This window comes from Ixodes scapularis, unplaced genomic scaffold, assembly GCF_016920785.2.
Source record: "Ixodes scapularis isolate PalLabHiFi unplaced genomic scaffold, ASM1692078v2 PGA_scaffold7__128_contigs__length_106722199, whole genome shotgun sequence".
In the NCBI taxonomy this organism is placed as follows: domain Eukaryota; kingdom Metazoa; phylum Arthropoda; class Arachnida; order Ixodida; family Ixodidae; genus Ixodes; species Ixodes scapularis.
Genome location: NW_024609882.1, coordinates 59,775,597 through 59,789,753, shown reverse-complemented (window position 1 = coordinate 59,789,753; position 14,157 = coordinate 59,775,597). Strand labels below are relative to the sequence as shown.

Below are 14,157 nucleotides of genomic sequence, written 5' to 3'. Positions count from 1 at the left end.
AGAGTTAGACGTTAAAAAGATTATTAAATATTTAAAATATATGGCGTGTAATCAAATATAACATAATTTAAAATATTTATTTAACTGACCTTTTAGTATTATAAATATTGTAATACTCGATTTTACTTTCTGCGGGACCCCAACACCATGATTCGAGCAATGGCGCCAGCCTTGTAAATAGCGGTCGCTGGCCAACCCCTGGGAACCAATTGTGCGAAAAGAACTTGGTACTACATCCGCGTTAGTGCGTGGCGTAATGCTCTGCAAGCTCTTGAACTGCAGTCCGATGTGCACCAACTTAAATCAATACAAACCCCGCTAATTATGCCCTACAAGCCCATGAAATGCCGACCTCGATCAACTCGCGTACAGTGGCTTGCGTGTTAGTCGCGATCGTCGTGCAAGCAGGCCTCTACTACTACTTCACCCGTCGCACCATCCTCCTGGTCGGCGTCCTCTCTGCACGCGGCAACTTCGAACGGCGCGCCGTCGCCCGGGAGACCTGGCTCAGCGGTACGCCTCGTGTCAAGTCTTTCTTCGTCGTCGGCCAGCAACCCTGCCGCGTACCGCCCGAAGATCGAGTCGACCCTTACGTCTGCGCCCGCTGGGAACCCAACGTCACCGCGATCACCGAAAACCTCGAGTTTTACGCTACAACGGCCAAAACCCGCGACTGTTTTCCCCGTAGGCGAACTTTGTACACGGGCTTCAGCTTTCAAGTCCGCCACACGATCTTGATCTCGAGGTTGGGGGTCCTAGCCGACATCCTTAGCGGAACCACAGGTGTCACGGTCGCCCTCATCAACGCAGTCACCAGGGAAATCGTCCGCAAGACCGTGATCAGTTCGGAGAACGGAAAGGAGGAGGACGGCTACTATTACCGCAACGTGGATAGGGTCGTTCTACACCGGTACTTCGAAGGTATCATAAATTTATCCGGGGAAATCATCTCGGAGACCTGCTCGAGTACGCTGGCCTGGAACAATCTCTCGAACCTGTTGTCGTACAAGCGGCTGTACGTGGATCACGAGGAGTCGCGCAGCGTCGGGTGGTTCCCGGAGGCCGTGTCGGGGGTTGGAGTCCGCTTCGTGATCTCGGACGCGCTGCCCAGCCTTTTGGATCACGTGGACGATGCGGAGATGCGGCAAGCCGCCTGGGACGAGCGCGTCGACGACGAGCAAATGAGGCTCGAGGCCGAGGCCCGCAGGTTAGTGGGCCTAGTGTTGAGAGTGTTTCTCCCCAAGTGCTCGATTAAGGTCACGTGGTTTACGGGCCATGTTTGCAATACAAGCTGCAAGGAGGAGACAGAAGTGTCTATCGTCTGCAACCGTCTCTGCCTTGCTCCTTCTCTCCTCAACAATGCATGCATGTGCACATGCACCCAATCTGCACAGCGGCTGCCTGCCATTAAATTGCAAAGAGCCTCCACGGTTTGAGTATGGTGCATATGGCGCATCTCCGACTGGTGTGTTTACCGTGACCCCAAAAGTCGTCTCTCTGGCCAGACATTTGACAGACACCAAAACAGATGTGAGTTGGGGTGTTTTGACGACGACGACTCTTGCGTCTGCTCGCCTTTTTTGCCAGCATTTTTACGACCGACCGCCAGGATCACGATATCCAACTGCTTGACGCCAGCTCCTGCCACGCAATTTGGCGTCATTTCGGAGCCACTTTTAATGCTTCGGCAGGAGAGGGTAGTAAGCACACCAGTCAAACAATACGATTCAGGCACCACAGCTCGAGTCGCTCCCTCTGTCAAATCTTAGCTCTCCACTGCAGATATGGGGACGTCGCGCTGGTTCCTGTGGTGGACGTGTACAGGAGTCTTGCGGCGAAGTTGCTCGCATTCTTCGGCGCCATCTTGGAGAGGTCAGTGGAGTTTGACTTCTTGTACAAGACGGACGACGACACGGTGGCCAACTTGGAGGCCATCAGGGACCACGTGCCCACGACAAGGCAGAACGTCTGGTGGAGTTCGTTTCGGGAAAACTGGCCCGTGGAGCGGTATGGCAAGTGGGCCGAAGCGAGCTACAGGTGAGATGAGGTTCTTCGATTTGAGCCGTCAATTCCTTCGTTTGTTCCATACAAACTCGACGGTGGCGTTATGTAGCGTCTTTTCTGAAGAGACTCTTTGGTATTCGTGTTTGGAAGCCTCAGCGCGAGATAGTTCGACAAAATTATTGGAGCGAACAGACCCATGGTCATCAGAGCCGTGGCCATCAGAGCTGCAAAAGACAGGCTGTCTTTGGTAGACAGCTATAGACCTTTTTCGCTTACTCTCGTCCCCAGCCACCTGGTAGGCATATCCAGTATGGGCGACAAAAAAAAAATAAAACATTTCAACCTGCAAATAGTAAAAAAGAGACAAAACGAGAATGAGTGACGGTTATGCTTAGATCCTAAATGTTTTCTATTGGCGTGGCGACGGCAAAACAATGTTTTCGCCCATTCTGGAAGTCTAATATTTCGAGATGGCGGCACCTTTGTAAAAAAGGTCTATACTCCGTTTCACCTTGCAATGGAACACAGTGGATGCTACAAGCCATCCTAGCCAGCTCAGCACTGTGAAACCGTCATCTGGGTATGTGTCCCTGCGTGTTGCTCCGCCCCTCCTGAAAGCTACGCAACGCTCATGTCGGTATTGGATTGGCTTAAATAACTCGTGATGCCCTCTGCGGTCCCTCATAAGGTGAAACGGAGTATAGCCAAATGCCCCCAGTTTCATTACAGATAGTCTCGGATGTTCCCCAGGAACGTAGCTGAGCTTTTCTATAATATCACAGTTCATATTTACTGTAGAATTCACTGAACTAAACATATAATTGAGGAAATAGTCAGTGGTATTGCATTTCCCAATGTATTGATGACTTATGCTTGCAGTTTTCAGCTGCCTGATTTGAATTTAGGAAATATAAGCTCAGCTTTGTTCGTCGGTGTTGCTTCCTTCAAGCAACGTCAAAAGTGCTCTTAGTTACACTTTTCTGGTGCTTTTTGCACTTGCTCAATCAGCGCAATGGATGGGATTCATTTCATCTTTCCTATTCCCATTGCTGTATGGAATGTTTCCTGCTGTTTAATGCAAAATAAAACAAGAATAAATGGGAAGGCATTTGAGAGAGAAGAAAATCACATCAAGGGGGGGGGGGGGGGGGAGAGGGGAGGGGGAGGGGGGGGGGCGAAACAACAAATTCTGAACAATTCCATTTGCATGTTGTGTTGCAGATTTTGAAGTTGAAGCATGACTTTCCGCCTATGCCATTCAGAGGTTTTGAAGGAAAGTAGCATTTGACCTTGATATTGCTTTCATAGGTGATTGGAATTACGAATGAGATTGGAATCAAGAATATGACTGGAATCAGGAATGGGATTGGAAACAGTACTGTTTTATGATGTCACAGGGGGGGGGGGGGACTTGCCGGTCCCCCCCCCCCCCCCCCTTGTTCTTTCTTGACATAATAAGCTTATTTTATTTGATATTCAAGATGGCCTCACATGCTCCTAGAGTTCATATCGATATCTAAAATGGGAATTCTAAGTTCCCAGGCTGTGAGCTAATGAAGCTCAATTTTACACTGGTTCGCACTCTCAGAGGTTCCTGAATGCATAATACTCTGTGATGCACTCGATGCACTAATAATTGGTCTCCCTTTAATAAATTTAATCCAATGAGATGCCCTATCAGTGCTATCTCCTAATGGCTATGCAGAATCAGTAGCAAAGGGGTGTACACACCTTTTTACCACTCTGTGGTACCGCATAATCAGTTTGGTATCAATACCGCTCACCCCTCCGATTGCCTAAACTGATTATTTATTGTTGTTCCAAGTCCAATAGTAGGTGGATTGGAGTTTTTCAGTGGGGTGCACAATGTCTTCTGCTAAGCGGGTTATGGAAAACCTTGCCACGCTCCACCAATTTCAATCCCATTCCTGATTTCCGTCCCATCCCTAATTCCAAAACAATCCTGATTTCTATTCTATTCCTGATTCCAATCACAATCTTCATTCCAATAACATTCATGATTTAAGACATTCTAGATTCGAATAACAATCGCACTCCTTATTCCACTCATATTCTTGATTGTAATAACATTCCTGATTCCTATCTCCTTCCTGATTCCAATTTCATTCCTGATTCCAAACTATATTCTTGATTCCAACTACATTTTTGGTTCTCAATCCCATTCCTGATTCCATTGATATTCTTAATTCCAATAACATTCCGGATTCTGGTCCTATTTCCGATTTCATCATTCTGTATTCCAGTAGCATTCCTAATTCCGATCCCACTCCTGATTCTAATAAAATTTCTGATTCCCACTAGTCTCACAGTTTTATTCCAATGGCTTTTCTGATACTAATCCCATTTTTGATTTCAATCATCATTCTTGATTCCAATAACATTCGCGATTGATTCCACTCACATTCTTCGCTTCCTGATTCCAATCATATTGATTCTAATAACATTCTTGAGTCTGATTATATTCCCATTTTCAATCACATCCTTGATTCCAATTCCATAAGTGAACTTTCCGAGGGAGGGGGACGGTCAGGATGATGACGACCGACAGAATCCCCGGGAAGTCGAATAAAAAAAAAATTTAAAAGTTCGGTCCCGCTGAAAACATTACCACGTTGGTTGACTTTACAGTGGCCAGTGTGGCCACATTTATTACGAAACAAAGCAGTATGAACTCAACAGTGAGTTAAAATCCCAAAACTAAAGCCCCATACTTATGTCCCCCATTCTCCCAAAATTGAATCGAATCCAATAGACTCGTAGGGGCCTCCTTTCCTTTCAGGGACCGACCAAACACTTCAAATTCCACCACTCCCACGTGGTACACTGTCACCCAACGGTCGGCGAGCTGCCAGCCTGGCACTCCAACGGCCAATACCAGATTCCTTCTAGAGTCATTGCCTGCATTTTTCCCAGTCTGGCTGGTGCCAACAGCTAAATTATTACACCGGACAGAAAGCGACAATTTGACACTGAGCGGCGAAACCCACTATACACAGGCACACTCGGTTAAAAGCCACAAGCAGCTTCAAGCGCGGGCTCTCCCGGGAATCTGTCCGTGCAGCTTCCCGAAACGACCGCGGGGAAAGCGCTCCCACCTCGTGGCCGCTTCTAAGCCTAAATATATTCTAAGCTTAAATGGTAAAACAAAATGGCTAGGTGGCGTGAGCTACGGCCCGATCCAAAGGGCTCAGCCGGATTCACCCATCCATCGCTATGCCCCCGCGAATGCTCCCTCCAAAACGCCGACGCCAACATAGAAAGATAAAAAAAAACAATGCCGACGCAACTATAGAAAGACCAACTTTTCTGAAAAAAAAAAAAAAAAAAAACCTTAATTAAGAAAGAGATTTTCTTCATATTTAACACCATACCTTATTCACCCCCCCCCCCCCCCCCCCCCCCCCACACCTTTTTCCTGATTCCAATCACACTCTTGGTTCCAATAACATTTCTCATGAATCCCATTCCTGATTCTGATTCCATTCCTCATTCCAATTACATTCTTGTTTCCAGTCATATTCTTGATTGTAACAACATTTCTGAAACCAATCTTATTCCTGATTTCAATTATATTCTTTATTCTAGTCACATTCTTGATTCCAATCACACTCCTGATTTAAATAACATTTCTGATTCCAATCCTATTTCCGATTCCAATGACGTTCTTGATTCCAGTCACCTTCTTGGCTCTAGTAACATTCCTGATTCCCATCACATGTAGGAAGGTTGAGGGCGCCGGCGAGCTGGTTAATATTAGGCAACATAATAAATCCGGAGACACGGAAGCAAAAAGGACGTGCACCGCATTGTCTCGGACACAGTTAAAAGTTTGAATGTGAAAGCATTAACTGTCCCATGGAGTGGAGCCGGCGGCGTCTGTAACCGCTGTAGTAACCCCAGAGAAACGCGAAAGAAACTCCCGGCGAAACGGTTGGGTAAGGTTCCAAAGAGCGCCACCGTCGGTTGATCATCAGCGCCACCGTGGCCACATGAGGCAACACTGGGACGGCTAAAATCGGCAGCGCCGCCGGCCTACCCTTGTGAGATTACGTTATTACCAACTACAAGCGCTGTGTTGTTGCGCGCTACACTACGGACAGTTGTAAGAATCTATCAAACGTTGAATATATATTAATGTGCATGCGTGTGTGGTTGTGTTGTTCTATCATTAGGGAGTTTTAGTAGGTGGCTTCCTCGATAGGTAGAGACAACCCAAAACGGGAGTCAGCAGAACAAAATTGAACGTCGTGAAAGCAGGTAGACAAGGCAGTTTTATTCTTTATTTTTTACATTGTTTGCGCGCGCCTCAAGATAACAAAAGCGAAGACTTCCGTCGAGCTTCCGTCCTCTGCAAAGGCGGAACTAAAATGGAAAAAGACAAGCGCCGAAAGACCAGGACAAGGTAAGAAGACGACGACACAAGGCGCACTCGCAACTGAAGATTTAATTATGGAAAAACATAGTCTTATATACACTTTTAAAAAACACCCACGTCACTTTCCACGTGCCCACTCTTTATCCAAGAATAGACACTCTTTTTCTGACAGAGTCACTGAAGGCTCGCTTATGCACTTATCTGCACCCTTCCTTATTGCATACGCCTCATGAATTTCCCTTGTAATCTTTTTGCTGTATCGCCCCAGGATTGCCACGTCATTCAAAACTGGTGTGCACTCACATCGGTTGCAATGCACAGCCAGGTGCCCCGAAGGTGACTGTTTTAAGGAAGCAGCATGCTCTCTTGCGCGATCATTCACACAACGCCCAGTTTGGCCTACGTAAGACCTACCGCAAGAAAGCGGAATGTCATACACAACACCAGTGTGACATTCTACAAACTTATTCTGGTGTTTTTTCTTACACTCGTCACTCTTCCCTTCGGGATCATTGATTTTCCTGCATAACGCAGAAAGCTTTTTAGGGGCTGAAAAAACGACAGGAACGTCGTAACGTTCCGCCACCTTTTTTAAGTTATGAGACACTGCGTGAATGTAAGGCATTACAGCGGTTCTTACTTTTTGGCGTTCAAGAACGTTTCTTTCCGCACCCCTAAATTTCTTTTTGAGGCCCTCTGCAGCTTCAACAATGGATCTCAGCGGAAAACCCGCACTTGCGAGCCGATCTACCTGTAGAAGGAAACTCCTTCCCATTTCCTCAGGACAGGATTTGTTCAGAGCGGCTCCGAGGCACGAAGAAGCAATACCTCTTTTCACTAACTTGGAGTGGGAAGAATTAAAAGGGAGTACAGCTTTCTTGGAGCGAGGTTCGTAAGCCCAGCACACATGGTCATCTAAGAATTTTAGTTTTAAATCCAAAAATTGTAACGAGCCCTCCGTGGTCCTCTCATGAGTGAATTTTAACCCATGAGAGCAGGACGTGAACGTGCCGATTACGTCAGCCACCTTGTTATCAGTGAGTTTGTTCCCTGGGAGGGCGATGACCAGATAATCATCAACATACCTGTATATTTTAAAAAGGCTATCACCTCCGAGCTTCTCAAGAATAGCGCGGTCGCAGTGTGCCAAAAAAAATGTCGCACAGAATAGGCGCAACCCGCGAACCGATGCAGATACCCCGTTTTTGCAAAAACACCTCTCCACCAAAGGAGACATAGGTGTGGTCAAGGTAAAAAGATAAGAGTTCAACAAAACCTTCTACACTTATCCCGCAAGTGCTACGAAAGGCTGTTTCACCACTGCTCTCGATGCAACTTCTAACAGTGTTAAAGAGGACGGCATGCGGAATTGAATAAAAGAGATCCTCAACATCAACTGAAAAAGCGTCGCACTTCCCTCTACACCCTTCTTTCAAAAATTCAATCACTTCTGAATTCCGGACCAAAAACTCATCCTGCAGTTTTAGGCTTGATAGGTGGGTGCGGAGAAACGAACATACCTGGATCTGCGACGTATCTCTTTCAGTAACGATTGCTCTAAAAGGTACATCTGCCTTGTGGGTTTTTGCCGTAAAAAACAGGTCCAAGGCAAGTTTCTTGCTGGAATTCACCTTCCTCTCCAAGGCGGAGAGGGACAGTTCGCTGCACAGTTCTTTCGCCCTCACCTTCACCTTGTTCAGGGATCCTGGCTGTGCGTGCTTGAAGTTCTTAAGGACAGCATGCTCGGCCTTTTCCCAGTATAGCTCCTGCGGAAGGACAACAAAGCCGCCCTCCTTGTCAGACGTGAGCAGCTTCAGATTGTTAATTCTGAAGTGGTCAACGATCGATGTCAGCTTCGTGGCATTGCAACCGATGTATACTGGGAAAAGGCCGAGCATGCTGTCCTTAAGAACTTCAAGCACGCACAGCCAGGATCCCTGAACAAGGTGAAGGTGAGGGCGAAAGAACTGTGCAGCGAACTGTCCCTCTCCGCCTTGGAGAGGAAGGTGAATTCCAGCAAGAAACTTGCCTTGGACCTGTTTTTTACGGCAAAAACCCACAAGGCAGATGTACCTTTTAGAGCAATCGTTACTGAAAGAGATACGTGGCAGATCCAGGTATCTTCGTTTCTCCGCACCCACCTATCAAGCCTAAAACTGCAGGATGAGTTTTTGGTCCGGAATTCAGAAGAAGTGATTGAATTTTTGAAAGAAGGGTGTAGAGGGAAGTGCGACGCTTTTTCAGTTGATGTTGAGGATCTCTTTTATTCAATTCCGCATGCCGTCCTCTTTAACACTGTTAGAAGTTGCATCGAGAGCAGTGGTGAAACAGCCTTTCGTAGCACTTGCGGGATAAGTGTAGAAGGTTTTGTTGAACTCTTATCTTTTTACCTTGACCACACCTATGTCTCCTTTGGTGGAGAGGTGTTTTTGCAAAAACGGGGTATCTGCATCGGTTCGCGGGTTGCGCCTATTCTGTGCGACATTTTTTTTGGCACACTGCGACCGCGCTATTCTTGAGAAGCTCGGAGGTGATAGCCTTTTTAAAATATACAGGTATGTTGATGATTATCTGGTCATCGCCCTCCCAGGGAACAAACTCACTGATAACAAGGTGGCTGACGTAATCGGCACGTTCACGTCCTGCTCTCATGGGTTAAAATTCACTCATGAGAGGACCACGGAGGGCTCGTTACAATTTTTGGATTTAAAACTAAAATTCTTAGATGACCATGTGTGCTGGGCTTACGAACCTCGCTCCAAGAAAGCTGTACTCCCTTTTAATTCTTCCCACTCCAAGTTAGTGAAAAGAGGTATTGCTTCTTCGTGCCTCGGAGCCGCTCTGAACAAATCCTGTCCTGAGGAAATGGGAAGGAGTTTCCTTCTACAGGTAGATCGGCTCGCAAGTGCGGGTTTTCCGCTGAGATCCATTGTTGAAGCTGCAGAGGGCCTCAAAAAGAAATTTAGGGGTGCGGAAAGAAACGTTCTTGAACGCCAAAAAGTAAGAACCGCTGTAATGCCTTACATTCACGCAGTGTCTCATAACTTAAAAAAGGTGGCGGAACGTTACGACGTTCCTGTCGTTTTTTCAGCCCCTAAAAAGCTTTCTGCGTTATGCAGGAAAATCAATGATCCCGAAGGGAAGAGTGACGAGTGTAAGAAAAAACACCAGAATAAGTTTGTAGAATGTCACACTGGTGTTGTGTATGACATTCCGCTTTCTTGCGGTAGGTCTTACGTAGGCCAAACTGGGCGTTGTGTGAATGATCGCGCAAGAGAGCATGCTGCTTCCTTAAAACAGTCACCTTCGGGGCACCTGGCTGTGCATTGCAACCGATGTGAGTGCACACCAGTTTTGAATGACGTGGCAATCCTGGGGCGATACAGCAAAAAGATTACAAGGGAAATTCATGAGGCGTATGCAATAAGGAAGGGTGCAGATAAGTGCATAAGCGAGCCTTCAGTGACTCTGTCAGAAAAAGAGTGTCTATTCTTGGATAAAGAGTGGGCACGTGGAAAGTGACGTGGGTGTTTTTTAAAAGTGTATATAAGACTATGTTTTTCCATAAATAAATCTTCAGTTGCGAGTGCGCCTTGTGTCGTCGTCTTCTTACCTTGTTCTGGTCTTTCGGCGCTTGTCTTTTTCCATTATGAACCAACTGGCCCAACTCACCATTTTGTTGCGGAACTAAAAGCAGCGTCCCCCCCCCCCCCCCCCCCCCGCTCTTACCCTTATTAATCCTTTTTTTTTTTTTTTCAAAATGAACTTTTCACGCATGAATAGCTGACCTGTTTCCACACTCTTAGAAAAAAGGGTATCGATATTCCTCCCTAAAGGGAAGAACGGTCTTGTAACGTATGTTCCTTTAGAAAGGGAGAAACTTTCGTCCCTGAAGCAGGGGAGCAAACTTCCTCCGTCGCCAGTATACTGCCTTGACGCACGCCTGCTGTTAATTTCCTGGAATCTGATCTATTTCTATTGATTTCTACACACTGATAGCGGTTTTCAAAGTAACTTTTAATCATCTCTAGAGCGACACCGCGAACACCTAACATGTATAACTTTTGAATTAATGTTTCGTGATTGAAGCGATCGAATGCTTTCGAAAAATCTATGAACACTCCGAGCGTAACCAGTTTATTTTCAATATTATTTAAAATTAATTCTTTTTGCTTTAACAGCACGAATTCAGGATTGAAAATTTGTCACAAAAACAGTATAATCGTTTATGTAAAATTTTTCTACACCTTTCGAAAATATTGGTAATACGGAAATAGGCCTATGATTTCTTTAGTTATTTTTATCTCCAGCTTTCAGAGTCGTTGGCTATTCACATCAGCCGACGACCCTCAGTCACCGTGAAAGACACCTGATCTCCATCTGTCTCATCTCTTCCCCGAAGGGAGAACGAACCCAATTCTCTCCACCCACTTCCACCTACAGGGTCAAACTCTCCAGCAAAAGATAGGACAAGTGCTCAAGCTGCACAATGACGAATTCTGTGAAATTGAAGTCCAACCAAACAAAAACAGACGTCATTCATTTTCAGCCCACAGATCGAAATCTCCAAGAAAAACAAAAAAAAGAAAACCTTACAGTTTCAGAAAGGTCCTCACTTGTTTGTCCAACACCACGGAGGGAACATTTACACAATTTCCTGCAACTCTTTGCCAACAATCACTGTTGAGGTCCACTCAGGAATACAATTGTTGCATTCTTCCAGATGCTTCAACATTTCTGGAAAGACTAAGTGCCCAGGCGAGCTGGTGGTGGCTAACCGTGTCGCTTAACACCTCAGACTGGTGTAGAAAAGGAAAAGAACCTTTAGTCGGAAGGAACAGAGACATTCCAAGCTTCGACGAAAAGTTTTTTTTTTTTTTTTTTTGCTCCACAGTTTTAGGTGTTAAACGACATTTCCGAGTTAGCCGCCATTAACACCGCCCTTTTGTGCTGGCACTAAAAGAAACGCTCGCCCAAACCGGTCTACCGTACCGAAATTGACACCCGAAGACGATCAAAAGTGCTGCGGTGTCGTCCCTGCTTCGGATGTCCTGGATACGTCCTGCGGACATTTCTCAAGTGACGCGTTTTTGTACCAGTTTTCTCGGTTAGTTCGATATGGTTATTCCACGCAAGTTCTGGTGCGTATAACAGGAAACTCTTGGTTAGTCTGGGCACGTGGGAAGAAAGGAAGGGTGCAGAAAAGTGGGTATGTCTACCGCTTTTTCAGACCGTTTTTCATAATTTGAAGGGCTTGGTGACGAGGTACGGCGTCGAAGTATTTTTCAGCAATGACTTTAGGCTCAGCCGTTTGGCACATTTCTCGGGAGCAAATGACGGGTGTGGGCTGCAAAGGAGGTGTCGATTATGACATTCTCTTGGCTTGTGGTTTTTTGTGCGTTGGGCAGACTGGCCGTTGTGTCAACTAGAGAATATTAGAGCTCAAATAGAAGGTGTTGTGACAGGTGCTTACTCAGAAATAGTGAGGCATCTGGAAGAATGCAACAATTGTTTTCCCGAGTGGACCTCAACAGTGATTGTCAGCAAAGAGTTCAACCCGTTCAAAGAACTACATCAACGGGAAATTGTGTCTGTGTTTCCTCCGCGGTGTTTGACAAACAGATGCAGACTGTTTTGCAACTAAGTTCTTTTTGTATGTGTGTGTGTCTTTTTGTTGGAGATTTTGATCTGTTGGGTGAAAATGGGCAATGTTTGGTTTGGTTGGGTTTTAATTTCCGAGAATTCCTCATTGTGTAGCTTGAGAACTTGTTCAGTCTTTCGTTGTAGAGGTCGACCCTGTAAGGTGGTATTGTAATTTGTTTAAGTGTGTCTTTTGTTGGAGAGGTCGACCCTGTAGGGTAGAAGTGGGAGCAGAGGGTTGGGTTCGTTGTCCCTTCGGGGAACAGATAAGACAGATAGTGACCACGTGTCTTTCGCGCTGACTGAAGGTCGTTGGCTGGTGTGAATAAAACTTTTAGCTCTGCTCCAGACAGTTTTGCGTACGTCCTTTTTGTTGACATGTCTCCGGTTACATTACAATGGTAATGGGTGCTTCCCATTACATTATTGATTTTAGTCAAATTCATGATTCCAGTCCCATTCCCGATCCCATTCCAGAGCGTCTTCGTACCCGGCCTTCGCGTGCGGCTCGGGCTATGTGCTCTCCAGAAACCTGGTCCTGTGGCTGGCGAGGAACAAGAACTCTTTGCACCCGTACCAGGGCGAGGACGTGTCCATGGGGATATGGTTGGCCGCCGTGGCGCCCACGCTCATCCACGACGACCACAACTGGACGTGCGGGTACCCGTGCCACGAGGGCGTGCCGAGTCCCTTCAACCGGGCCCAACTCTCGCCTGCCGAGATAAAGAAAGTCTGGACAAACTTCAAAAGGACAGGGAAGCTCTGCTAATGTCACCGGTTCGTCGTTGGTTCGCCGCCGGTTGAGGACGGAAGGGTGGACGCTGCAACTAGTCTCGGGGTTATCAAGGTGCCAGATCCGCTGCGGTAATAAATTATTATTTATGTGTTATGTTATTTTGTTCTGGCCGGGGAGCTGCAGAAGCAGTTGGACACTTTAGTGTCCGAGACGGGTCCTGGACAAGCTCCCTGGGTAAGACGCGGAGTGTTGCACCATAGACAGCCTCCGATCATCTCTTGAACCGTTTGCCGAGGTTCAGTAATAGTGCAGGCCTTCATCCCGTGCGTCGGGTAATGCTATACTTGCTGATTTAATGAAAACTCGACAGTCGAGTTGTTCGTTGTTATGGCTGAATTGGCTTGGTCTGCAAATATTTACCAGTTGAATGTCAGCGGAAAGAACGTAGTGAGGCAGTCTTGATACCAGAGGCAGGTAAATTGACGTTTTTACCAGGCTGTCAACCGAACTCAAACCCGAGCCGAAAATCGGACCAAACCGTTATTTTGACCAAACCGGAAAAAAAAAAAAAAAAAAATTTTAAAATTAACATTTGGTAATGAACCCGAACCCAAAACAATCTTATGTGGCGGTTTTCGGTTGATCGGGAAACGGTTTGGCGAAACGAAAAACGAGTTATTCGAATCTTGACTTCTGCCCATCAAATGATAATATCGCTGGGCCACTGTGCATATCATGCGCACTACAGCGATAGCTGATAGCGGAGCGGACTGCATCATATAGCTGAGCGAGCCGTAGTGGACAGCAGTCCAGGCAGCATAGGATAGCGGACGAGGCCGTATAGAGCATCGGCATCGCATATCTTAGCGGGTCACGTAGCGCATGGCGGAGCGGACAGCATTGGTTAGCGGAGGTGACCACATCGGGCATAGCTGAACGGCCGGGACGCAGTGGATATCGGAGTCGGCAGCATAGGACAGCTTCAAGGAGGCCGTAGCGGGTAGCGGAGCGGGCTACATATGGACAGCGGAGCGTGTCGTAAAGGGCTATTGGAGCGGACCGCATCGGGTTGGGAAGCGGGCAGTAAGGAATTTTCGTAGACAGCGTTTCCCCCTCCGCTAAGCCCTCCGCAAGGAAGAAGCCGCTACTGCGCCTGCGCGCCGATGGCCTTGACTGTAGAGTTTCGGGTATCGTAGCGGGTTGCGGGACAGCGAAAACGTTCTACGAAAACTCGCTAATAACATCAGAGAGTTTTAGTAGACCGTTTTCGGTTTCCCGCTCCGCTCTATGGAAAGCGGAGTCGCCATCGCGCATGCGCGACCCGCTCTGGGATTTGAGCGTGAAGCGTCAGCTCCGCTATCGTCGCCATTTTGAGAAGTAC

The 14,157-nt window shown here is 46.9% G+C and overlaps 1 protein-coding gene across 1 annotated transcript; it reads left to right on the top strand.

Moving 5' to 3' along the window:
• Nucleotides 1-138: 138 nt before the first annotated feature.
• On the top strand, nt 139-12,929 carry LOC120844767 (UDP-GalNAc:beta-1,3-N-acetylgalactosaminyltransferase 2). The gene is made up of 3 exons (XM_042286365.1): nt 139-1,207; nt 1,783-2,037; nt 12,518-12,929. Exons 1-3 carry the CDS (start codon nt 345-347, stop codon nt 12,807-12,809), a joined length of 1,410 nt encoding a protein of 469 aa, XP_042142299.1. The 5' UTR covers nt 139-344; the 3' UTR covers nt 12,810-12,929.
• Nucleotides 12,930-14,157: the final 1,228 nt, after the last annotated feature.